Genomic DNA, 27728 nt, shown 5'->3' with positions numbered 1-27728 from the left:
CTTTCAGATAACATTTCGATACCCTTTTATAACCCATATGCTTTTTAACAGCAGCCCACAGTACACTGAGCATGTGCAATTCCACTGACACGCAAGAGATAGCCCAACAGGATTCAAAATGGGGAGCGGATGTGGACAATTGTTAAATACAGCATTTCTAGTCATATTTTTTTTTAGGCATTAATTCTTCTTTAGACATCAACGAAACGGAAGTATTTTGGGTTGTGTCATTTGAGGAAATCACCTACAGAAGTAATAGCCGACAGGGATCCTTCACACAGGTCTCTAGTACAGCTTTAGTTTTAGCTACTTTTTCAAAAGTATCTTATTTAGTGGTAATCCGAACAGATGCCATAAATTTAGTGCATGGCCCATATCAAGGAGGGACATCAGTACTTTCACATCCATGTACTACAAGCCGTATATTAATTACTCATAATCAAAGGGCAATTTATTGGGTTAAATCAGTTTAGCACTGAAAACTATGTTTCTTGCACTTTAATGGGATGCTGGATTTGTTGGAATAACAGTTCTGTATGAATTTGTGTAAAACTCCACCTAACTATCCTTTGGAGTATGATCCCATAGAAGTAGACTAAGTATGGTCCTGGGAAACCCCAAACAGCTGTGAAAATATATGCTCCTTTACACTTTCATATGACATGAAGGATAAACTTGATGCAGTAGATATGTGCCTTTACAAATATTCAATGTAGAGAATATGCTATTATCAAAGACCTAGATTTTTTCATATACAAATAGGTTAGATGAGGGAAAACTTAAAATCGGGGTTATGTAGGGTAATGTAAACTTTTCACTAGGATTACACACTACAAAATTCTTTAGGAAATGTTTGTTAATTCTTCATCAGGTAAACAACTTTACTAAGTACACAATGATTTGTCAATTTACTAAGCAAAATGCAAAAAGTTACATGGATAACTGAAACTGTACCCCAAGGGCTTGTAAATGTATGCATTCAGTGTATCCAACATAAACAACTAAAGCCCTGTTACACCATCAGTTCACATTGGCATTATTAAAGGAACTGTTCAGTGTAAAAATGAAACTGAATAAATTGATAGTTAAAAATGCTATAAAGGCTGTGAGTGAGCAGATGTCCAATATAATAACCAGAACACTACTTTCTCCTTTGCCGCTCTCTAACCTGTTACCTAACAGTAACCAATTTGATTTGAAGGGAGGCCACATGGTACATAATTGTTCAGCTAGTTTGCTTGTAAAATCTGACCTGCATGCTAAGGATCAAAAAACAAACCAACTTAACAGTTGTATCCCACATGCCCCTCCTTCAACTAAGAGGTTAGGGCAGGAGTGCCCATACTTTACTAATGTGGGGTCTACTTTTAGTGATGTTGTCCCATTATGATATACATCCATAAAAGCATTGTTAGCATTCTATTCCATGGAAAATATTACTTAAATATATATATTGATCTATGAGAGAATTTATATTTCTATATATAACAAACAACTATTTCTAATTTAACTGTAACATAATAAATATCTGAATGAAAGCATGAAACAGAATGGGGGGGGATGAATTCGTGCTATGGCTATTATGTTAGACATCCATTGATTCCAGCCTTTATAGATTAGTCTATATATACATTGTTGGCTAACAATCATAAAAACATTTTATTTCACACATTTATTTTACCCAGTTTTAATTTTAAACTGAACTGCTCCTTCAATGCTAGTTCAATGTCAGATCAGCCCAACGCAACTATATACCACTCAAGAGCCCCAAGCATGCACCTCCCTAGCTGCTGGCTCACCTGGCCATTACAGATGAGGTCCTGGCTCCATAATTGATGACATGGTGTTCATTCCTGTATAGTTCATAGGATTCAGGACAGAGGTCATGTGTTGGTGAGGAACTGGAAGTTATGTGCACAGGTTTATCGAGGGCTATAACAGGGTTGATGTACCTGGTAATTAGTTGAGGATGTACTCAGGCTTTAGTTGCCCTATGACTGCTATAAAGATACAGACCACTTAAATATGTATACAGCAGAGAACTGCTAAGAGGTGCTTTAAAAATGAATGCCACAACAGGTTCAACATAACTGTAAAGCAACAAAAACTAAATGAAACATGTAAATGTAACTTTAGTATTTTTAAAGTGTGACACTTTACTTTGTTGGAACCAAAATGTTGAAAACTTCAGACTAAGTATAAATTATATGTACACTAGAAATAATTGGTTTATTTTAGGCCTTTATTTGCAGATCATGTATAAAGATTATCTAAGGTTCCACAATAGACTGACCCATTGTTCAATAGATGAAAGATGGGTGACAATCAATGGCGTAACTAAAGAGGAAGTAGACCCTGCAATCGTGGCGGCCTGTTTTCTCTATAGTGTTGAAATCCCCCTTCTACGCCTCTTTATTTTTCTTCAAACAGATGTGCTCGCTACTTAGTATGAGTCCCTATGCGCGTGTTCTTACGCCCCTGGTGACAATGTGCTAAAAACCAGGACTATTTTCCTAGGAAGCAAGTTGTACAGTATTGTTTGACATGTAGGTCTGAGAGTAAAGAATTCTCAAAACCTATGATGTAGTAAGACAATGATAGAGCTGCAATTTTACTACACTACACAATACTGAAGTCATTAAAATCTACTACTGGATAGGGAACGCTACAGAATTTACCTTCATAGACATAGACTGGGGGCTGGTGCATATAAGGAAGGATTGCAACAGATTCTAGGCTGTGAGCCACACGAGAACAAGAAATTAATGCTAGGCTATACTACTTTTTCACTGTTAAACAGTATTTTTTTTCTAATCCTCAACACTTGATTTCAAATATGTTTAGGTCTCTAGCACTAGATATGCATTAATCGCAGCTATTATGAGAGTAACAAGATACCAGTATATAAACTATGAATGCATCTCTGCCACAGAACTAACAAATTGTTCAGTCCAATGTGAATAAAAGTAATGAGGCTAGAGAAAAATGAAAATAGAGAAAGATCAAGAAAGGGGGGTAAGAGTTGAAATGAAAGCAGGAGAGAAAGAGAACAGAACAAATCACTGAGTCACCCGGGATCGTTAAAACAATTATTTATTTATTATATTACATTTGGATTTTGTTTCAGATTTTTTTTTTAAGTTTTTGCCTTTTTCTGGTTTCTGTTTTTAACAAACCACAGGTAGGTAACATTACTTTGTACAGGTAAATAAAAATCAGATCAGCACATTGCGGGTTGTGTGCAACCAGGGTGGATTGTGATTTGATCTCAGTAGACGGATTCTCTAGGACTGTTCTCTTATTACCCCCCACCGACCCCTTTCCCATTAGGTCTTGGAGGGCGGGAGTCCTGCCTGAAGTGGCGGTAACCGAGAGCCCCTCAGGCGAGAGCTGGGCTTACCTCGGTCTCCGCTGGGTCATCAGAGTTTTCTTCCTCAGTGTCCAGTAGTTCAATTGTTAACTGGACCTGTCCACGACTTTGGGAGAACATCAGCTGCAGAAACAAGAGTATGGATAATTAAGATGAAAGTGAACCAAAGGAGGTATGTTTGCACTTAAAATAAATATGCAATGATTTGCTAGATTTTTTTGCAATTTCAAGTAATAAATAAAATATATTATGCCGTTGCTAATATAATATAAATAAAAAGAATAATAAAAGAGATAATATCCCTATCAGCCTCCTTCAGATACAAACATCCGACACCTTTTCATGCCTACGTTATTTGCCATGTGTACATACAGGATTAGCAATAACACAGACAGAGGCTGGTGATTACATTTTCCTGTATGGGTTATTCTCTTTACAGATATAACTAACCATCAAAAGCTTTTGACATTTATTATATTTTAATTAAGTTGGCTTGATTTAAGTAGAATATGTTGCTAACAAATAATAGTATAAAATATTGTAAAATAAAAGGCTAACTGATCAATCAGTTTTATAGCAGGCCGTACCTTGAAGCAATTCTCATCTGACATTAGCTGCTCAGCTTTGCGCTGGTAGTTTGCTTCATTCAAGTTACGTGAGGCCTGAGTGGATAGCAGCCCTCCAGTGGCATTGCTATTGCTCTCAGAAAGATACAAATCAGTCACTTGCACACAGATTTCATCACTGACTATGTGCTGGAGCTAATGGTGGAAAAGTAAGAAAGAAAAGAAAAATTATTTGATAGGTTAATGGTCTCACCACAGGCATGCATTGAACTTGTGTGAAAACATTTCTGCAGTGTAAAATACTTGTTAAATACATTTTATCAGTAGCTAACCTCTAAGAAATGTGTAAAAAAAAAAAAATGTAGATTCAGAAGCCACAAAATATTTAATAACTACATTTTTGTTTTTCCTTTCCTTTTGACTTCTGCACTCCCTGAGCATTCCTAGTTTGGAGACATGGTCTCAGAAAGAGATGTGATGTACCTGAAGTCTACAGTATACTCATTTATAGATAAAGTATAATACTCCATGTCAACTGATCTAGACAAAACAGCAGTCTTGCTTCTGTTGTTAAGCGTATTAAACCCTGGCAAGATAGGTATTGATACTTTGACGTCTGAGAACATTTACAATAGAACAATTCAAAAGTCAGAGAATTAATTAAACGTATCTTCAGGATGTTTCACGAAAACTTCCAGAATAGAGAGTGCAGTAGTATGGCAAGGTTGAATAGTACTTTTTGTACTGTTGTGCTACTGGAGTCAATCCTCCCATTGTATAGCTCTGCAGCAGCACTTCCTTCTACCGGCTCTATTTTCTCTATATGTTTATGAATGCACTGAGCAGCTACTGAGCCATACTGAAACTTTGTACACCAACAAATATCATTGCCAGTAATATAACAGGTAGGTATGCACATTTCAGCACTGGATGACTGCAGTAACACAAAGGGGTACATTTATCATGCTGTGTAGAAAGTGTATTGAAACATTACCAGTGATGTTGCTCCTAGCAATCAATCAGATCTTTGCTTTTGTTAAAAGCTAATTGCTGATTGGTTGCTCTGGGCAACATCACAAGTAATGCTTCACTCCACATTTTAAACAGCATGATAAATAGGCCCCTTAGGCTATGGACACACCGGCTGTTGTCAGCGGCTGTTTTCAGCCTGTTTAATTGAGCCGAGCTCATCCTGTGTGTGACCGAACACAGGCTGATCTGATTCAAATCAATGGAGCAGGGGCACTAAGCAGATCTGCTTCTCTCAGCCTACATTACTCAGGCTGAAAACAGTCTGTGTGTTCATAGCCTTAGGGTAAGGTCACACTGAGCGTTTCGGGGAGATTTAGTCGCCTGGCGAATAATCGCTCCGTCTTTGCAGCGACCAATCTCCCCGAATGCCTTCCCTTACTCTGCGCTAGCTAAAATGAAAAATCGCCGGCGTTAATCACACGCAGCGATTCGTTTTCCGAAATCGCCCGAAGTTTCCGCGTGTAATCAGCGCCGCCGATTTTTCCATTTTAGCTAGCGCAGAGTGAGGGAAGGCGTTCAGGGAGATTGGTTGCCGCAATGACGAGGTGTTTAGTCGCCAGGCGACTAAATCTTCCCGAAACACTCAGTGTGACCTTACCCTTAGGGCAAGGCCAGACGTGGCATTTTTAAAAAAAAGCTCCGTCAGACGTAAATAGGCCAGTGAAATCACACACGACCGTTAACATGCGTTTTTCAGCACATAGGTTTCTTTTCCCAAAATGCACTTCTCATTGTTCTCTTTCCCCATAATTCCACTGGCTGGAAATAGAGAATATAAAAGCTATTTAGAAATAGAAAAACTATTTACATGCAAAAATGGAGCGGGAATGATTGTCAATCGTGAGAATTGCCATGGTGTGTTTTCCATTAGTCTCAGTGGTAGTGCAGTTTATGAATATTTACGCCAGACGGAGCTTTTTTAAAAATGCAGCGTAAAAACGCCACGTCTGCAAGCCAAAATCCACCATAGGACGCCAGTATTGGCGTTTTTCAGCAGAAACGCCAATACGTCAAGAAACTACCAAATTAATAGACTCTATGGGATCTGCACGTTTGAAACCACACTTTACCTAAATATGCAGAATATTTTAAATATGCCATTCAAATTCTCGCAAGCCAAATGATGCATATACGTTTTTAGGTGTATTAGGCCGGTGACACAATTCCGTTGCGTATTGGCTATTATTCCTTCTCCATTTTGCATGTAAATAGCTTTTCTATTTCTAGCCAGCAGAATTATGGGTAACGAGAACAACGAGAAGTGCATGTTGAGAAAAGAAACCTACGTGCTGAAAAACGAATGTTGACTGTCGCCTGTGGTTTCAGGGGCGTATTTACATGTGACTGAGCTTTTATAAAAACGCAACTTAAAAACACCACGTCTTGCCTTGTCCTTAGTGTTTTGCATGTTTGTCAGTCAGCTACAATGTCCAGAACAGTGCAATACTATGTACTAAAACTCATCTTAAAAAAAGCTGCTTAAAAGGGGCTGTTCAATTTCCAAAACTTGTTTAGTTCAGTTGTTTTCAGGCAACTTTCAGGCTATAAAGACCTTTTCAGTTGCTTTCGAGCTTTTATCTTTTATTGCTTTTTCAAAATTGCAGATGACATTTTAATGTTTCAATCTGGCAGCTCAGTGATCCAGTTGCAGACTGTTACAATTTGCTACATTATTTTAATACATTTGTCAGCACCATCTCTAGAATAACAATTGTATCAATGACAGCTGCCTTTAATGAAATTATGGGATATTGTTAAGCAGGGACAAAAATAAAAAATGTATTAAATTATGTATCAATTTAGAACAGTTTTTTGAGTTGGTGACTCCCCTTCCAGAGCTGATTCAGAAAGACATAAGATGATGAAAAATAAAACGTTAAACTTCAATATTAGAAAAATGGGTACAAACAGAAAATAGAAAGTAACTGAAAAAAGTCTATTTGGTGAAGTAACTGAAAAATTAACTGAAAAAAGTTTGCAAGGTATACAAGGTGAGTGCATATACAAACAAGTATTACATTTATTATACAAGATATACATGGTTTTTCCTTCTCTGGTTCCATAAGTGGGCAGTAAATATGAAGTCCGAAAAAAAAAACCCTCATTCTTCATGCTGGATCTGGGAAAATAATCTAGACCTGCAATGTTGAAATCATCAGGGCAAAGGGGTAATAATGGCTAGAGCTACAGCTGGGCAAAGCCATACGAGTCAGCAAACACATAGTATAACCCTAGCGCAGGCTTCATCGCCACCAAATTGTAGGACTGTATTTTTATATATGCAGCCAAACTAACGATGATTTTCCTGTCTGGGGCATAAGACCACTACAGTGGATATCTATGTGCTTCAAAGAGAGTTGCTAAAATATAAGAAGATCATGCAATTGTTCAGTGATAAAGCAGTCAGGATATTTCAAACGTACCTGTCTAACAATGCTCTGAATCAGCTTGTCCATAGTAAAGGCAATAAAGGCATGGATGGTAAACATCTCTCGCAAAGAATCCTCATATTGATTGGAGTCCATGTTCCCATCAAGCAAGTTCCGAACCATGTCTAGGAATGCTGGATAATAATCCTCAGCCTCTATGTCCACTGACAGGAGAATAGAGAAAGTATGCTTAAACACAAAACCCAATATACATTTTCTAAACAGGGTTTTTTTACTCTCACACAGATTCTATTTCTAAAAGGCACCAATTCTTCTCCCCACTGGAGACCACTTTGTGGTTGCAGCCATATGGAGGCCTGTGCCAGTTCAAATCCCACAATTGTCTACTTCTGATATTTGCACGGGGCACTGTGACTAGCACTGCCTCTAAACAAAAGCCTGTGTGACATCGACCAACATGGAGGACAGGTTTGTAAATAGCTCAAATGGAAGAAACTTTGTGGATGCATATGGATGTGGAGTTTCCTTTATGGATACGCATCCTTAAGTAAGTAAATATTTCTGATCACAATTTAAAGGAATTGTTTAGTATTAAAATAAATACTGGTAAAAGGCTGGAGTGACTGGAGGTCTAACATAATAGCCAGAACACTACTTCCTCTCGGTTTCCACTGTTTAAAAGGAGTACCCGGGGGGGGGGGGGCAAATGGGTCAAAACTGTTTGCTTTTAAATCTGACCTACATGCTAGGGACCAATGGCAAATTCACTGAACAGTTATGCCCCATGTGCCCCCCCCCCATAAGGTCGCTGACTAATTCAGTTAGAGAGCTGCAAAGCAGGAAGCTGTGCTTTGCTCTGTTATGCGAGACATCCAGTCACTCCAGCCTTTATAGATTACATTTTTGGCTAACCAATTATATTAGAAACATTTTTTAATTTTGCATAGCCTATTTACACAGTTTTATTTTTACACTGAGCTGTTCCTTTAAAGAATATACCAACACAGAAAAAATGTATAAGTAAAAATGAAAGTAGTCAGGAGGCCAATACTGGTAAATACTTGGCATAGCTAAACAGAGTTCCAGTAGCTAACAGGAAAAATTGCAGGTTTCTTATTTACATAAAAGTATTCTACTTCAGATTAACCTGTTTTTTCACTTACTTGGTTCTTTTAGTCGAAGTTGGACAGCCGGACTGTCATTTTTGTCCCTCTTTAGTCCTAGTACCTCTCTTTCCCATTCCCTTTCCCTCATTTCTTCTTCCACTTGTTTCTCTGCCTGATTGTAAATGCGAAGAAGTCTGGAGCACAATATCTGATGTAGGCGAAGGAATATGTACCAGTTATTGTTCACATAAAAAAGGTTATATGAATCCTCCATACCACGCCACTTCTGTGCTGCTGTATTTCCAAACATCAGCTTAGCCTTTGGAGGACTACTACCGCCACCAACCCCATTGTGTTTTTTTGTAACCCCATCTTCAGTCTCAGCTGTTTCTTCCTCTTCTTCTTCCTCTACATCAGAGAGATCCCCCCGCTGCGAAAAAAGTAAATCTGGGATGAAGTGATAAACAATCTGTTTTATCTTGTATTTGTCCTCCTTTTGTATGCCAGTCTGTCGTTTTACATGGTGGATTATAAGTGAGGCTGCATCTTCCAGTATCTGTTTGTCATCATATGTGAGTGTGAGGTGTGGGCCAGAAGAGATCCCAGAATTGTCTTCTGAAGCTTGTTCCTGGTGCTGCAAAACACATTATAAAGATGGGCTTACTGTTAATTTGCGCAACAGAATATGATTACAAATTGGTTAAGAAAGCGGACTTCAAAATAAAAAAAAAGGTGAAACTAAACAGCTGTTAATGCAAAAAAAACTAAACGTCTATAAAATAAATGTAGTAACAGAATGGTGTATTGTATCATACAGCTTACTGCAAACTGCTTATTTTGTTAGCGGTTTTATTGTATTACCTACGTACATATTACGTTTTACATGTTACATGTTAACCCCCTTCCTGTTTTCTTTCCCCCGTTTGAGGAGGACTTATTATTAAAGTTTAAAGTAACAAGCTGTTAAACATAGAATGAACAGAATGCATTTGCCTTGTATAATAAAAGCAAATCAAAAATGAGTAATACACATTTGACTATGTGTTGAGTTATAGGTAAACACAGGCATATTGTACACAAGTACTTAGATAAGGCAAATAGAGAATTATGAATTACCGAATTCCAACCAAGCATACCAGTTCTCATTTTTCATATGTTCCTTTACAGTTTATTAAAAATAAATTCTATTGGCTATTTAATCAAACAAACGTTGCCTGGACCTGCAAGTACATGCTTCTTCATTGTTGAGTTCCATCTCACGTCTCAAATATTTTCTTGCACAAGGCAAAACATAGTTTTGTGCCTTTGTTTAAATGGATTCTGTCATGATTTTTATGATGTTATTTTATTATTTCTATATTACATGGTTTAGACTGCAAATAATTCACAACCATATAAAACTTCATTCCTGAACCAACAAGTGTTTTTTTTTAGTTGTAATATTGATGTGTAGGCAGCCATCTCTTTCTGACAGGCTGTTTCTCCTATCTAATGTAACTGAATCACTCCAATTTGCAGTACAGCAGTAAAGAGTGACTGAAGTTTATCAGAGCACAAGTCACATGGCTGGGGCTCCTGGGAAACGGACAATATGTCTGACAATATAAAAGGAAACGATTTGCTCTTCTTAAAAATAGATTTCAGTACAGAATTCTGCAGGAGTAGCACTAGTAACTGATGTGTTTTGAAAAAACAAGTATTCCCATAATACTATACCTTTAACATCAAAGAAAATGTACTAAATACTTAACTTCAAAAATTAAAAGCCTATTTTCCTATAGGTCGGTTGTACATCAAAGTCCCAGTAATGACTTATATCAAAAGGATCATTCAGTATAAACATAAAAACCCGTTTAAATTTGGCCTGTCACTCTAAGAAATAATTCCAAATTTTTTTATCATGTTAGTTGAGCAAAATAAAACTTACCTACACTACATTTATTATTTAAATTTTGTTTCCTTCAGTCTTGGTATTACACAATCACAGCACACAGGCAGGAGCCATTTTGTGGACACTATTATTAAGACAAGTTGTTTATCAGGCCAAAAGCTTGTGAATGTGCCCGAATGGGGGACCTAATGCCCATACACATTGCCCTACAAAATTATAGAGTGTGAGGAGGGAGGGGAATGTGGGGAGAGCAGTGACATCTAGGAAGTGCTGAATGGAAAGTGAAAGTTATTGACTGCCCCACCTCTATGCCTCAGGCATAGAGGCAGGGCAGGTAATATTTGATTGACAGCTCAGAAATTTAAACTACTTTATAAACAGAAAATGAATGCTTTAATGAAAAAAAATGTGGGGTTCCATGTTTAATTTGCAAATTACTTTTGTTATACAGCTTTTTATGTGTAGGTGGCAGGTCCACTTTAAAGTGGACCCGTCACCCAGACACAAAAATCTGTATAATAAAAGTCCTTTTCAAATTAAACATGAAATCCAATTTCTATTATATATTAAAGCATTCATAGCTGTTGTAAACTCATTTAGAAATCTCAGCTGTCAATCAAATATTGTCTGCCCCTCCTCTATGCCTAGGCATAGAGGTGGGGCAGACAATTACTTTCACTTTCCATTCAGCACTTCCTAGATGTCACTGCTCTCCCCACATTCCCCCGTTCTCTTCACCATTTAATTGTGTAACCAGTGCAAGGAGATGGACATCAGGTCCCCCATTCTGGTGCACAAACAAGATTCTGAGATGATACAAGACTTGCCTTAATAACAGTGTCCACAAAATGGCTCCTGCCTGCTTGTTATAATTATGAATTCCCAGACTGAAGGAAACAAGATTCAAATAACTTATGTAGTGTAATTAAAGTTCATTTTGCTTGACTAATGTGATAAAATAAGATTTTGAATATTTTTTTTGGTGACGGGTCCACTTTAAGATAGGTAGAGCACAATAAAAAATGTTTTCAATATAGTTAGCCAAAAATGTAATCTATAAAGACTGGATTGACTGGATGTGTAACATAATAGCCAAAACACTACTTCCTGCTTTGTAGCTCTCTTGATTTCCATGGATTGGTTACCAGGCAGTAACCAATCGGTGTTTTGAGGGGCAAATGGCCCTTACTCTTTACTCACTCCTCGGTGCAGATTCTGTCCAGCGGAGTTCACGGCAGCCATTTTCTTCTCTACGTTAATCTTCGGGAAGTGCCGTATCGGCGCATGCGCGGTTGGAGCAATTTTCTGTTTGCAACAACTGCACCAAAGGTCCCCGGAAATTGCTGAAGCGACGCTCTCATTCCGAAGATTACCGGACGAGCCGGAAGATGGCTGCCGCGAAGGGGAGGAGGGTGGGGTCTACGTAGGGTAGGGGGTAGGATTTTTTTTTTTTACTTTAAGATTGTATTCTCCTCTAAAGTCGCTGACTAAGTTAGAAAGCTAAAAAGCAGGAAGTTGTGTTCTGGTTATTAGGTTAAACATCTAGTCAGTCAAGCCTTTATAGATTTCATGTTTGGCTAACTAACTATACTGAAATTTTTATTTTGCACAGCCTCTCTCTATAATAGTTTTTATTCTTACACTAAACTGTTCCTTTTAGCAGGAGTCAGGGAAAGGGTGGAACAACATCAAGCTTTTGGAGAGTACAAGAACATTATTCCTTGAAGCATGTTATTATTTAAGTAGTAATAAAACTTAAAGGGATACTGTCATGGGAAAAAACATTTTTTTCAAAATTAATCAGTTAATAGTGCTGCTCCAGCAGAATTCTGCACTGAAATCAATTTCTTAAAAGAGCAAACAGATTTTTTTATATTCAATTTTGAAATCTGACATGGGGCTAGACATATTGTCAATTTCCCAGCTGCCCCAAGTCATGTGACTTGTACTCTGATAAACTTCAATCACTCTTTACTGCAAGTTGGAGTGATATCACCCTCTCCCTTCCCCCCCCCCAGCAGCCAAACAACAGAACAATGGGAAGGTAACCAGATAACAGCTCCCTAACACAAGATAACAGCTGCCTGGTAGAACTAAGAACAACACTCAATAGTAAAAACCCATGTCTCACTGAGACACATTCAGTTACATTGAGAAGGAAAAACAGCAGCCTGCCAGAAAGCATTTCTCTCCTAAAGTGCAGGCACAAGTCACATGACATGGGGCAGCTGGGAAATTGACAAAATGTCTAGCCCCATGTCAGATTTCAAAATTGAATATAAAAAAAAATCTGTTTGCTCTTTTGAGAAATGGATTTCAGTGCAGAATTCTGCTGGAGCAGCACTATTAACTGATGCGTTTTGAAAAAAAAAAAACATGTTTTCCGATGACAGGATCCCTTTAAATGCAGAGAAGGGCATGGGCACCATCCTGTGGCGCAAGATACTGATCTATGGCTACCGTGTTCTCTGAAATGTTGCCTGTATAATACTGGTCAATTCTTCATTAACCAATGTTCTTGATATTTGGTATAGGCAGTAAATGAGGCTCCCAAGATGTGCTACGGTTATTTTTAACTACAGTGGATAGATAGGTAATGAGGACTCTAGTAAAATGCTTGCTGTTCTCTTATGCAGCAATACTCAATGCCACTCTTTAAACAAACAGTGGTCACAGTCTGGATCAGGGCACAAACCAATTATTCTAGTGCAGTGTCACATATATGTAGGACTGTGCCCTTCTCTCCACAGCCCAGAAAACATAGACTGAATTTACCATGTGCCAACTGAGAAGTATAAAGTGTCTCTGATCTGTTGTCAAACCAATTTTCCTCCTATGAATAGCCCACATCTCTCTCCCAGAAAAAGATAATGTGGTTGGTAGATGTGATTTCAGGAATATAATTTCTCTTTAAAGGGCAAGCCAACTGTAAAATAAAAATTTGCCTAATAAAAAAAAACAATTATAAGCAACCTTATTATATATATTTCTTAAAATTTTCAGTGCTTTTAAAGTTATTTGTAAAAACAATTGTCATCAAAAGCAGCAATTGCTCAACTGCTGGTTGTTACTTTTTAAACAATGTTGCAAAAGTCTTAGGTTCCCCAGTAAAGACAGGTCAGTTAATCAGCTGCCTTGGCTTACACTGTATCAACAGTCTGAGTCACCAGAGCATAGAATAGACAGGTACAAACACTGGTTTCAATAACAATACATATTGTATACAAATAATTGAAAAAACATTGAACATTTGCAATTAATGTATTTTGCAAAGTTGCTTAGAATTAGTTTCTTTTATTAGGCAAAGACATTCCCTTTAAGAACAGTGATTGTGTACTGGCACCTTGTCTCCTGCAAATTAGTTAGAGATCATAAGCCCCTTCTTTATGAGTCACAGCAGCTCAGAGACAGGATTTTTTTTACTTTTAATGCTTATGTCACACATGGCTTTTCTGCTGCTAAGAGGGAAAAAAAGGAACACTGCCCATGACGTGTTTAACAGTTAACCAGTTTCTTAAAAGGGAATTTGTGTTATTATAGAGTGGATTTGCCAGCTGCATTTACAAGAGAAAATGTTGTAACAACAGATGGAGTCCCGAATTTTGAGGCAGTCCCCTCTGTATTTGTAAATGTATGTAAAATATTCAAATACAGGTATGGGACCTGTTATCCGGAATGCTTGGTACCAGAGTTTTCCGGATAATGGATCCAACAAGGAACTGGTTTATTACACAGAAAAAGGAAATAATTTTTAAAAACTAATTATTTGGATAAAATGGGAGTTTATGGGAGACAGCGTTTTGGAGCTTTCTGGATAACGATTTTCTGGATCCCATCCCATAAACTTTTTTTATTTTTTTTAGTACAGTACTAGATTAATGGAATAGTTCAGTGTGAAAATAAAAACTGTGTATAAATAGATAGGCTGTGCAAAATAAAAAATGTTTCTAATATAGTTAGTTAGCCAAAAGTGTAATGTATAAAGGCTGGAGTGACTGGATGTGTAACATAATAGCCAGAACACTACTTCCTGCTTTTCAGCTCTATAACTCTGAGTTAGTCAGTGACTTGAAGGGGGCCCACATGGTACATTTCTGTTCAGTGAGTTTGCAATTGATCCTCAGTATTCAGCTCAGATTCAAAAGCAACAGATATGACCCATGTGGCCCCCCTCAAGTCTCTGATTGGTTACTGCCTGGTAACCAGGGTAACCAGTGTAAACCAAGAGAGCTGAAAAGCAGGAAGTAGCGTTCTGACTGACATGTTATACATCAAATCACTCAAGCCTTCATACATTACATTTTTGGCTAACTAACTATATTAGAAACATTTTTTATTTTGCACAGCCTATTTACCAAGTTATTTTTACAGTCAACAATTCCTTTAAGGAGCACTGAAAAATATACTTGACACAGTAGCTTTTTTTTTTTTTTTTTTTTTTTTTTTAACAGAACATTCTAAAAATTACACTTTTGCAAAGAGGAACATATGCCATTTTACAAGGTTTTATCATGGCTTTCCTCCAATATACGACCAAGCACTGCCAATGCAGGAAATTTAGTTTATCATAGCTCTCCCAAATTTATATAGAGATGGCTTGTGTTGTCTTACTATACCAAAACACAAGTGTGATAGAAGTCTTTTTCCGTTACAACCATAGCCTGAATACTCAGTACAAAAAAGATGTTTCTTTGACATTTCATGCTTCTATGATTAACACTGACCATTCGTGGACAGATTTAAGCAGCCTATTCTTCCTCTCCAGATCACGTCAGCAGCGGATCTACCCATATATGTGTACAACCAGCTTTACTAGAACCCTCCAACCAAACACATACACGGCATGAATTTTACCACAAACTATACTCCTTACCTCATCATAGATGCTCTCAATCTCATTAAGGAGACTCTTGGAACGCAACACCTTTGTATCAATCTGTTTGTAGTTGATACCCTGATGGTCCAGAGATTTAAGATAGTACTTTTCATTCTGTTCCCGCCAGATCTTATTAAACCCACGCTGTGCTTCCCGCCACTCTTCCTCCTTAATTTTCAATCTTAAAAACAGGGTAGATAATGAATGAAAATATGCAGCCATGGTTTCATGGGGAAATTCCCTAAATTATTAAACTCAGAAATTAAATATATTTCTGTACAATGGTAGGAAAAAACGGGAGTCCTATAATAGCTTTCTTTACATTTTGCAGTGTTTCAAGTGTGACAAAAAAAAACAAACGTGATATTAAACTACACACTACACAAACTGATCATCTCCATAAAGTAAGAAGTGCCAAACCATGTCTATGTCCTTGGTGAAATGTCATGGGCTAGACCAGAGCTTTAAAGTAAGTCCCATTTTGTACTCCAAAATTTGGTTTGGCATATAGTTAAAGGACCAGTAACATCAAAAAATTTAATTGTTTTAAAATAATAAAAATATAATGCACTGTTGCCCTGCACTAGTAAAACTCCTGTTAGCTTCAGAAACACTACTATTGTTTATATAAACAAGCTGCTGTGTAGCCATGGGGGCAGCCATTCAAAGGAGAAAAGGCTCAAGTTACACAGCAAATAGCAGATAAGCTCTGTAGAACATAATGGTGTTATCTGTTATCCATTAGTTATCCTGTGCCATATAGCCGTTTTTCAATTTCCGCCATTGCTACTCAGCAACTTGTTTATATGAACTATAGTAGTGTTTCTGAAGCAAAAAGATCAGTTTTAACAGTGCAGGGCAACACTACATGATATTTTCATTACTTTAAAACACTTTCAGTTTTTGGTGTTATTGTTCCTTTAAAGGAGCAGTAACACAAATGGGTTTAACATCAATTTAAAAATAATGCACTGGTGAATGTGTGTTTTCTCTTCAAAACTACTATTGTGCATACTAAAATAAATAAACTACCGTGTAGCCACGGGCTACCGTTCAAATAGATTAGGGAAAACAGAGTTTATAATGGATAAGCAGTGTAGAATACAGTGGTTTTAGTTCATACACAAAAAAAAGATAAACAGAAATCAAGTGCCATTCATGGCCATACAGAACTATAGAATGAAAACCTTCATATAAAATATGACATTTACTTAAAAGAAATGTATTTTCCAATTTTCAAACGGGTACAAAGTTTTACATGTAAAAAATATATTTTCACTTTTTGGCTTAACTGGTAATGGTAATAGATCACAATTGTAGGGGGGGAAATCACCCCTTAATCTTATCTTAATTGGTCTTCTGGACACCCTATCTACAGCAACAAGCACCGTGGCAGGTCAGCTCAGCAATCTAGGACCCACCTGGCTGGATTGGAGTTCAGGAAGGTTTGTGGTAAAGTGACTACATGTTTAGACTAAGTCAATGTTATGTGTCTTGCTTTTATAAAATTATCTATACTTTTAGCGCTAATAAATAATGAGGAGGGCATCACCCTGGACCTACCACCAATCCATCTAAATCCTCCATCGTGGTTGATCCAAGCCCTAACATTTCATGGCAGTCCAGGCTTGCCCCTACCCCAGTCACCAAAAGAAGCCATGCTTACAATATATGTTTATACAAAGTAACAATTAACTAAGATAATAAGTAAATAAGCTAACAGTGGTGAAGAAATTAACTTGCAACACTATGCTGTCTTATTCCTGCTAATTAGTACAGGAGACCTTTATTGGATCAAAATTAATTTAGGTTTGCAATACCAGTTAAAGTTATTATATTTGTAGGGCAATCACCTCTTTAGGACAATAGGTACAGCAACAGCAGGGTTTTTCTTTAGACCATCTATAATATCAGCAGCTTTGTCCGCATATATCCTCTGTAAAGCCTTGCGGTGGATGACCTCAGATGTTCCTCCAAGTGCATTGTCCAGTCTGAATTTGGCCTGGTCCTCTGCAGAAAGCCGTGAAAGTTTCTTCTGAATAGTTTCCAAAACACGAATGGTAGCCAGGTTTGTTTCCAATACCACGTCCAACTGAAAAGTGTAACAGAGAATTAAATTTTGCTGGAAGCTATGACATGTAGAAATCACTCACTTGAATGCATTTTAGTTAATATTGTTCAGTGTTGCATATAATTAATTTTTATTTGCTGGGAATTTAAATACATTCCTGTGTAGTGTTCACATTTTTAAACCCGAAGATTTCTGCATTGAACTAATAAAGAATTCCAGACACATATAAAACACATCATAGACAGAACAAACTTTCTAGCATAAATAAAGGCTACAAAACCATTTTGTATATTAAAAGGGAAGGCTAAAAAAAAAAATACAAAACCCCAAAAATCTTTGGCTTGTGGTTTCTAACTATGGTATGTTTGCTCATTTCTTCCAATCTTACTATTCTGGAGACCTCCTGGAGCTGGGGGAGGGTGAGGGGCTGTGGACACCTCCAAATGCAGGAAGGAGGTGCGATTGTGTGTGTAGCTGGGAAGGAGATTGAGAGTGATCCACCGCTGACCTGAAGTGTTTGTAGAGAGCATCAAAGTACTGGAGAGAGGAAGAGAGAAACCCCTCCCAAAAAGTTATTAATGTGTTCACCAATGTGGGTGTTGAACTGGGACTGTTAATCTTATGTGAAGCTATTATGCTAAGAAGTGGATGTTGTTCCTAATAAAAGCAAGCCAAACTGCATTTAAACTGTGAAAGGTGATGTCAAACTCCTGTCAGACTTTCAAAATAAGGCCTTTTGTACTTGAAAATGTAATTTCTCTTGCCTAATTGGGGGGCACAGGCACAGTGGGGATGAAGATCCTGCAGTTGGAGAATGGACATTAACTTGTTAAACGTGACTCTTCCTCCTGCTCTGGGCTTCATCCCCTGCCTCCTCCTAACACCTTCAGTTTCGTTTAGTGTCCTCAGAAGGAGAAGACACATCTTTTAGTGCCTGGAGCAACTGATCAAGACTCCGGGTTATGACCAAGCCACACTAAGGGGCCACTGATACTTTCAAGAGCCTCTCCAGCTGTTTCCTACTCTGCCCTACAGCCTTCCCACTCTCCGGAGGTCTGTAGGCTTGCTCCTATCTCCCTGCGAGGCTCCCCGGAGGCCTGCAGCAGCGCCATACACCCATCCAGGGTGTATAATCTAATGCAGATATAAATATATGTGGAGATTTTCATATATATTTATATTTGTGTTTTTACAGGGAGAACTCATCAAAGGGCACGGACCAGCTGGAAACCTTGGTGAGTATGGATCACCATTCAACCCCCTTTATCTTCCATTAGGGTGGAGGATCAAGGGTTCGTAGCAAGACAGCATTCTCCCCCCACAGATTGCACTCTGGTTTAGGCCCCATCCCGTCCCCCCAGCTACCAGACATATCCTTTCCCTCAAGAGTGCACCGATCTCTGGGTATCACCCCCAGTGGTCGACCCCTCAGTCTCCAGACTTTTCAGGAATACCACTATCCCAGTGGCAGCATTCAAGGACCCTATAGACAAGTGTCTTGAAGGGTTCTGCAAGTCAGCCTTCACAGCGTCATGTTCCGCTTTTAGACCAATCTTCGCTATTGCTTGGGTGGCAAAGGCCATGGAGGTCTGAGTGGAGCAAGCAGCACAGCTCATTGGGTCAGAGGATCCTACTACCGACAATCTCCTGTCCCAAATCACAGACACTATCGCCCTATCGGCGATGCAGCTAAGATGGTGGCCCAGGCCTCAGCACAATCTGTGGCGGCTCGTCGGTTCCTGTGGCTGAAGACTTGGTCAGCCGATCTAACATCCAAATGTTCCCTGGTCAGCCTCCCATTTCAAGGGAAACTGCTCATTGGGCCAAACGCGACAAAATAACATCCCAGGCAAAGGGCGCCAAAAGCACCCTACTCCCACAGACCAGAACCAAAAGACCACCTTTCAAAAAAAAAGCCCTTTTTTTGTCCCTTTCGGCAAGGCCAAGAACAAAGGCACAGATAGATAGATCCAGCTCTAATTTCCGCTCGCGCTACCAAGGCAAGCAGAGGCCCAGTTGGTCATAAACCAAGGCACCAACGAAACCCTCTCAGGACAAGTCAAATTCAGCATGAAGGGATGCCCACCCCCGAAGGGAACCCCACTAGGAGGCCGCCTCAAATCCTTTCGGGAGGTGTAGAAAAGAAAAGTACGGGACCAATGGGTCCTTCGGGTGGTTTCACAAGGACTCTTGATAGACTTTACCCAACGACTACCCCACAGATTCTTCATATCCCGGTTGCCCAGACACAGACACAACAGAGCCAAATTCCTCACGGTCATCCAGGACCTCATCACGGCAGGTACAATACAACCAGTACCACAAACAGACAAAGGAAAAGGGTACTACAGACCAGTTCTAGACCTCAAAGATCTCAATCCCTTCGTCAGAAAATGCCATTTCTAGAAGGAATCAATTCAGTCCGTTTTAGCTTCCATGGAAGACGGCAATTTTATGACCGTCATCGACATCAAAGACTATTACTTCCAACTACCTATTCACCCGGCCCACCACCGGTTTCTCAGATTCTTTGTGAACGGACAAAACTGGAAGGTCGTAGCACTCCCATTTGGACTGTCAGCCCCTCGTACATTCACCAAGGTGATGTCGGCAGCATTGGAGGAGCTAAGACTCAGGGGAATACCAGTCATCGCATATTTGGACGATCTGCTTGTAAAACACCCATCCGCAACCATAGCTCATCACCATACAACCCAAGTCCTACAGACCTTGACAGACTTAGGGTGGATGATCAACTTCAACAAGTCCAACCTCTCTCCGACACAGACAATAGAATACTTAGGTCTGATATTGGACTCCGGGGAACAGGAGAGCCTTTCTCCCACGAGACAAGACCAGCACCCTACAAGGCAGGGTTCGGACCCTCAAGAGTACCTCCAGTGTACTAGACCAAACAACGATTCAAAGCCTTTGGGATCGGGAGGAGAGATGGCTCTCCATCAATCTGCTGGAACTGAGGGCGATTCGATATTCTCTGGAAAGCCTGACATACTTACTCTAGGGTCAATCGGTGCGGATCCAGTCCGACAATGTAACAGCAGTAGAATACATAAACCACCAAGGCGGCACCAAAAGCCCAGCGACCCTCAGGGAAGAAAACGACATTCTAGAGTGGGCGGAGAACAATGTCCCAGCGCTATCTGCGCTCACTGAAGGTACAAGTTTCAGCACTGTCTATTCTCCTCCAGGAAAAGTTGGCTCTGAGGAGTAATATCAGAACGCTTCTTCAAGGAGCAACTCGGTTGACGCCACCGTATCGTTGTCCTGTACCACCACAGGACCTTAACCTGGTACTCTCTGTCCTACAGGAGGACCCATATGAATCAATAGACAAGATTCCTCTGTCTACGCTAACTGAAAAGGTGGTGTTCCTTGTGGCCATCACATCGACTCAGAGAGTATCTGAATTGGCTGCACTCTCCTGCCAATCACCTTTCACCAGCATACACAAGGACAAGGTAGTCCTCAGACCTACTCCGGACTTTTTCCCAAAAGTATTGTCGGATTTTCACCTAAACCAGGATTTGGTGTAAAATGCACAACCTGGATGTGGTTCGAGCAATGACTTCATATTTACAGGCTACCAAGGATGTCAGGAAGACGGATGCATTCTTTATCACCCCTAACGGGCCAAAACGTTGCTCTAAAGCAGCCAAGACAACATTAGCCAAGTTGATCTGGGTTACTATCATTAGAGCCTACACAGTGAAAAGAATGCACCACATGCTCTCTCAGCACATCCTGGGCAGTCCGGCATCAAGCATCGGCAGAACAAGTTTGCAGAGCGGCCACCTGGGCGTTCCTTCACACTTTCACATGCTTCTACAGGCTACACACACAAGCTTCAGCCGAAGCCAGCTTCGGGAGGAAGGTGTTACAGGCTGTAATCAGTTAAACACCTACTGGGGTCTCAGTGTCCCACCCTCATGGTTTGCTTTGGGACATCCCCACAGTGCCTGTGTCCCCCTAATAGGCAAGAGAAAGGGATTTTTTTACTCACCATTAAAACTTTTTCTCTTTTCCTATATTGGGGGACACAGGCCTTCCCTCCCTGTAATGAAACTGATCTCAACTATGTTCTGTTTAGTTAACTCCAGTTGGGAGTTATACATTGTTATCTAAGTTCTGAGGGGGTACTGAAACTCCTCTTCTGTTTTGGGTTATTATGCTCCTTCTTTGGTCGAAACTGAAGGTGTTAGGAGGAGGCAGGGGATGAAGCCCAAAGCAGGAGGAGGAGGAGTCACGTTTAACAAGTTAAGTGTCCATTCTCCAGCTGCAGGATCTTCAACCCACGGTGCCTGTGTCCCCCAATATAGGACAAGAGAAAAAGATTGAACTGGGAGTACAAAAATCTCTCTTTAATTTCATCAATTCAACTTTCATAAAAAACCATCATTCAACAATCTCATTAAAAGTTATGACGCTCGTTCAGTCTTCCTTTTCAAAATTGTTGTAGTATATTTGCAGTTATTCTGCTACACTTAGAACAAATAGTAAAATGGGGGTTTTGTACCCAATAACTACATTAAAACAGCTAATGGTCTGTTAAAATTAGTAGAACTAGTAATTGTTCCACCATCTAAGTCTCTTCTTTTTAAAATATTATCAGTATTACCAATTTTTCAATCCCTTCAATTCCCTCATTCATAACTCTCATGCATAACTGTACTTCGTACTCTGCAAATCCTTATCTCCTTTCTTCCCAAATTGCTAGGCATGCCTCAAATCAAAGATTTGGCAGACATTTTTAGCAGGATCAGGCCAAGCCCTTAGTGTCCAGCCAAAAAAATAATAATTGAGCGCTGAAGGCAACTAATTTTTAATTAATACTAATCATTTCTTCTTTTTCTCAAGGAATCAAATCAGAATAAGGGTACACAAAGGGGCATCACACAGTGAAAACTATTCTTCATTCAAGCATATCACATACGCTTTCACAGAAGAGGTTCATATCTAACATTTATATTGTTTAGAATATCTGTTCCTTTGTTTACTTTGCCTCATTGACCTTCTTTATTTATGCTGCACTTGACTATCAACTGTAAGCACACTACTTAAGGGTTGTGAGTGATAGTAAATGATGCATAAAACATTTCAAGGTATCAATGAGTAACACAAAAGATTAATATTACCTATTTCAAGAGAACGAAGAGTAAGACAAAGGAACATGCTTACCTCAAATCTTTCATCTTCGCATCGGTAAATGTGTTCCTCATACTGTGTCTTTTTAGAGCTCACAAAAGTTGAGTCTTCTGACCAGGATGGAAAAGACACCCAAGTGTCATTCAAAACCTAAGTATAGAGAAAAATGTAGTTATAAAAGTGATATATTTTCTGCAAATTGGGATGCTAATTTTAATTTCATCAGCAATCTTATTTAAATCAGTGTATGGTTGCTATGGCAATTTGGACCCTAGCAAACAGATTGCTGATATTGCAATAGAGCTTCTGAATAAAAAGCATAATAACTTAAAAAACACAAATGTAGAAAAATGAAAACCAATTGCAAATATCCCGCTATACATCAGAATAAAAATGAACAACCCCTTTAAGCATTAAAACTATAAAGTCTCTTTTTTGGTTTGTAGAAGAGTATATTTTTCATTTTGTATTTTTATATTCACATTTTCTTTGTGAGCAGCAAAAATAATCTTTATTGACAGAAGGAAAAATTTAAATATATGTTTACTATTATGTGTTAAATTAAACCTTGAACTTACTCTGTTTTTGTGAGCAGGAAATTCTGGCTATGAAGTACAGGAAATATGTACATTTAAGGAAATATTAGGCTCTTTGGTCTTATGAAGCAGCATCAATTAGAGGAACATATGTTGTTCAGATTATATAGAATTTCTGTTTACTAGAAATATTTTTGTCTAATAAAAATTAACAGTAAGTGGTCAGCTCCTACACCAAGTGCACCCTTTTAGTTCTTTCCTTAAAGGAATTCTGTCATGATTTTTATGATTTTTTTTTTTCTAAATTACATTGTTTACACTGCAAATAATTCACTCTACAAAATAAAATGTAATTCCTGAACCAGCAAGTGTATTGGTTGCAATATTGGTGTATAGGCAGCCATTTTGCCTGGTAATGTGCTTTCAGAAAGAGCCAGCACTTTAGGATGGAACTGCTTTCTGGCAGGCTGTTTCTCCTACTCAATGTAACTGAATGTGTCGCAATGGGACCTGGCTTTTACTATTGAGTGCTATTCTTAGATCTACCAGGCAGCTGTTATCTTGTATTAGGGAGCTGCTATCTCGTTACCATCCCATTGTTCTGTTGTTAGGCTTCTGATGGGGAAAGGGAGGGGGACGAATTTACTCCAACTTGCAGTACAGTAGTAAAGCGTGACTGAGCACAAGTCACATCACTTGGAGTAGCTGGGAAACTGACAATATGTCTAGCCCCATGTCAGATTTTTTTTTTTATATTTAATTTTGAAATCGGTTTGCTTTTTTGAGAAACAGATTTCAGTTCAGAATGCTGCTGGAGCAGCACTATTAACGGATGCCTTTTGAAAAAAAAACAAAAAAACATTTTTTGCTATGACAGTATCCCCACCCTTAATAACCTTACCTCTTTACATAGCGGTGTCCTGCCAGTGCATTTTGGCTGCTGGAAGCTTTTGGGTAAGGCTCGGTAACTTGACCCCAAACGCTTACATGATGCATAGTCAATCTCCATGGCAATACCCTCAGTAGCTCGCTCTTTTGGGAAGCTCTCCAGATGGGAGGATTCTTTGTAACCCAAGAAATTTTTTAACCATGTAAATAGCTCTGGGAACTTGCTATTTGGGGAAAGGGGGAAAAAAGTGTCAATAGTGCATAAAAGAGGGGAAGAAATAAAAGAAGTTTAACAAAGAATTTAAAAGAACCACCCTGCAATGTACAGGTATGGGACCCATTATCCAGAATGCTCGGGACCTGGGGTTTCCAGATAATAGATTTTTTCGTAATTTGGACCATGAATCATAACCTTAAGTCTACTAAAAAAACATGTAAACATTAAATAAACCCAATAGGCTGGTTTTGCATCCAATAAGGATTAATTATCGCTCAGTTTGGATCAAGTACAAGGCACTGTTTTATAATTGCAGACAAAAAGGAAATCATACTTAAAAATTTGAATGGAGTCTATGGGAGACGGGTTTTTCTGTAATTTGGAGCTTTCTGGATAATGGGTTTCCGGATAACGGATCCCATACCTGTACTAACAATGCCCCTGGAAGAGATTTCTGCTGCAGCAAACAAAAAAGAACTTTGTTAATTATCACAAATCCCCAATTATCTGGATTGCACAACTGAAATCAAAACAGAACTTATGTTTTAAAAGTAAGCATATTATGATCAGTGTGATTATATGCTCCTTGTGTACTTAGAATGCTTTAATGTGTTAAGCTGGTAGCTAAAGTTAACTACACAATGAATACCAGTTACTTTCATTTGTTACTTACGCTAGGAATGGGGACACCAGGTGAACTAGCTCGGATCGGGAAATTACTTCTTGATTGAAGATCACCAGGCATCTCAGGAAATTATCATATGCTTCTGCACTCCGAAGTGCTTTACGGACCTATAGTGAAAAGTGAGAATAAATTTGGGTTCACAAAAACATTTAGGAATAATAAACAAATTGGGTTAAAAGGGTCTATTGCTGACTGTGTATGAAACATTTTTTGTTTTAATTAGATATACATAATGGAAAAAATTAATTTGCAGTTTAGTGCATGCAATGTTTTGTTTTATTTATTAATAAAAGTGTGCCTCCATGACACAAGAAAGTATTAAACAAGCTAAAAACCTAAATACTAAGGGGGACTGTGGAAAATGGTTGGGCCTTCTAGCGGGGCTTGTACTGATAAGTCTTTAAACCACTGTATGCAGGTGCACTTGGGACATTATCACATTTACTATAATCAGAAAAAGGAAAAAAATATAAGCAATCAAAATGTCTCACAAGGATATATACTAAAAATTGTACAGACAAGACTGACTGCTGCTGGGAAATGGTTTCTATACAAGGCCCACCTATCAACATCACTTTTTCAGCATGCTTTCTGCACAACAATATAGGAAGCAGTGAAAGACATATATGCAAGTTGACTGCTGATGCTTCCTACTCAACTACAATGGCAGTCAAAATGCCCTGTATGCTTTTAGCCTAAATAAAGATTGCCATCAGTAATCTCCTTATACATCTTCCTGTGGTCTGAATGCTCTCAGATAGTACAAGGCTAATGGCTCAAACTGCGTCTTCTCTGCTATCTGAAAAATGTAGATACCGGTCAAAAACTGCCTCAACCCATTGTGCGCATTTACAGGTGGACTGCACTGAATTAACTACATAAATACATAGGTGGTTTGTCCAATACCAACAATTTTCTTTGCCAGCTGTCAAAATGCCAAATACAGATTGCAAGATAGAAAATTCTTATCCATCTTGCCCCTATAGTTACTTACAAGTAGGGATGCACCGAATCCAGGATTCGGTTCGGCATTCGGCCTTTTTCAGCAGGATTCGAATTCGGCCAAATCCTTCTGCATGGCCGAACCCTAATTTGCATATGCAAATTAGGGGTGGGAGGGAAATCGCACTTTTTGTCACAAAACAAGGAAGTAAAAAATGTTCTCCCCTTCCCACCCCTAATTTGCATATGCAAATTAGGGTTCGGAATCGGTTCGGTATTCTGCCGAATCTTTCGCAAAGGATTCGGGGGTTCGGCTGAATCCAAAATAGTGGATTCGGTGCATCCCTACTTACAAGGTTAAGGAAAATTGTATTATTAAGTTGCAGTGAGACAAAGCCGATTCATACAGCCTGTCTGACTTTGGAACTTTCCAAGGGCCTCTAAGTACTGACATAATAATATGTTGATTAAGTCGGCATAAAGCAATTCACATTAGATCCTAGAAAATTCGACAGCCTACACACGATATCATTTAATGGCAAACATAACTGAAGACACACAACCCACCTTGTCAAAAAACTGTGATTCTGCTCCTGCTCCATGTTTGTTGGCATCTGCTAGTGACTGATCTTTAGGAATAAGAATTTTAGGTTTCTTCTGTAATGGTGAGAAAAATACAGCACATTAACATTTTATAGTAAGCAATTAATTTTAGAGTATATTTTACTTTTGAAATACAGGTATGTTATTTATTCTCAAATCGAAATGGGCAGCACTCCAGAATAAAGATAAAAATGCCTTTATTCACAAACAGCAGGGCAGCATTTGCAACGTTTCGAGCCTAGCACGGCTCTTTTTCAAGCAGTCTCGAAAACGTTGCAAATGCTGCCCTGCTGTTTGTGAATAAAGGCATTTTTATCTGTATTCTGGAGTGCTGCCCATTTCGATTCGTAATACCTGTGTTCCAGTGGGGAAGGACACTGTGGGAGGTGCACCCAAACAAATAAGAAGATGGAACCAGGTGTGTGCCACTCAAATTCTCTTTGAAATTTTCTTTATTCTCCACATACCTTAACTGGGGGTGTGACTCCAGTTCCAGAGTGCCGTCTAATTTGGCAGCCATTCTGGTTGGGCCTCTGCTGCTTATTGTTAAGCTGTGGCTTCTTCACTGTGCCCCCGTGATCATTTCTTACAGATTCAACTTTTTCAGCTGTTGTTTTGCTCAAAAGCTGGATGGCGAATAAAAAAATTAGGTTCTTAGAAGTACTCCAAAAAAATAGCTAGAACCACTGACCAATAAACCTTTTTCTTCCATTAACAGAAATTAAATGAACACTATTATTCTTGTTTTCACAGCTTATTTTAAGTTATTTCACCCACAATCAGTACGAATGATATGTTTTCTCCATACTGCCACTAGATGGAGCTTGCAAGTGTTCAGCAAATAGAATTTCCTGTTTAAATTATTTTACAATTGGCGTTACAGCAAAAGCTTCACCCACTGAAATCAGCCCTGTAAGAATAATTATTGCTCCTTTCTAGATAAACTTAAGATACCTTGGTGCCTGCAGACTTTATACAGTCTGTAGGAGCCCATAACAGAAGCATGCACTTGACATATTGAATTCTAAAATCCTTGCAAAAGATCATCACAAATACATGCAAGGCCAAAAGATTGTACACCCACCACAAAAGCATCGAACGCTATTGTTTTAAAAAAAAAAAAATCCTCAAATGAATATACATAAAAGGGAATTTTCTCGTGACCATATTCTTTTAAAGAAATATTACTCAAAATTTTAAATAAAAAACAATAATTCAATTCTGTATTAAAGGTATCTTGTATCTGAAAAACAACATCATATATTGTGCAAAGTAGTGTAGCTACAAAAAAAACCTATAAATCCAGTAATTCCTGCCCATGACAGCTGACCAGCACTTGAGCATCACGAAGTATGGAGAATTTTTTAAATAATAATGAATTCCTTGGTTCCA

At 38.7% G+C, this 27728-nt stretch overlaps 1 protein-coding gene across 4 annotated transcripts in view; it reads right to left on the bottom strand.

Annotated features, from left to right (window-relative positions):
• sin3a.L (SIN3 transcription regulator family member A L homeolog) overlaps nt 1-27728 on the bottom strand; it is a 61976-nt gene that overhangs the window by 8392 nt on the left and 25856 nt on the right. For all 4 annotated transcript variants that reach the window (XM_018252926.2, XM_018252927.2, XM_018252925.2 and 1 more), the window contains exons 8-18: nt 26804-26962; nt 26301-26390; nt 24780-24898; nt 23903-24113; nt 22499-22615; nt 17085-17323; nt 15229-15412; nt 8522-9098; nt 7392-7561; nt 3958-4131; nt 3401-3493 (exon numbers count right to left, since the gene is read on the bottom strand). In XM_018252926.2, the coding sequence (XP_018108415.1) occupies nt 3401-3493; nt 3958-4131; nt 7392-7561; nt 8522-9098; nt 15229-15412; nt 17085-17323; nt 22499-22615; nt 23903-24113; nt 24780-24898; nt 26301-26390; nt 26804-26962 (2133 nt within the window). The remainder of the gene's footprint in view (nt 1-3400; nt 3494-3957; nt 4132-7391; nt 7562-8521; nt 9099-15228; nt 15413-17084; nt 17324-22498; nt 22616-23902; nt 24114-24779; nt 24899-26300; nt 26391-26803; nt 26963-27728) is intronic.

This window comes from Xenopus laevis, chromosome 3L (assembly GCF_017654675.1).
Source record: "Xenopus laevis strain J_2021 chromosome 3L, Xenopus_laevis_v10.1, whole genome shotgun sequence".
Classification (NCBI taxonomy): Eukaryota; Metazoa; Chordata; class Amphibia; order Anura; family Pipidae; genus Xenopus; species Xenopus laevis.
Note: the sequence above shows the minus strand (reverse complement) of the source record. Positions and strands in the feature narration are given on the sequence as shown.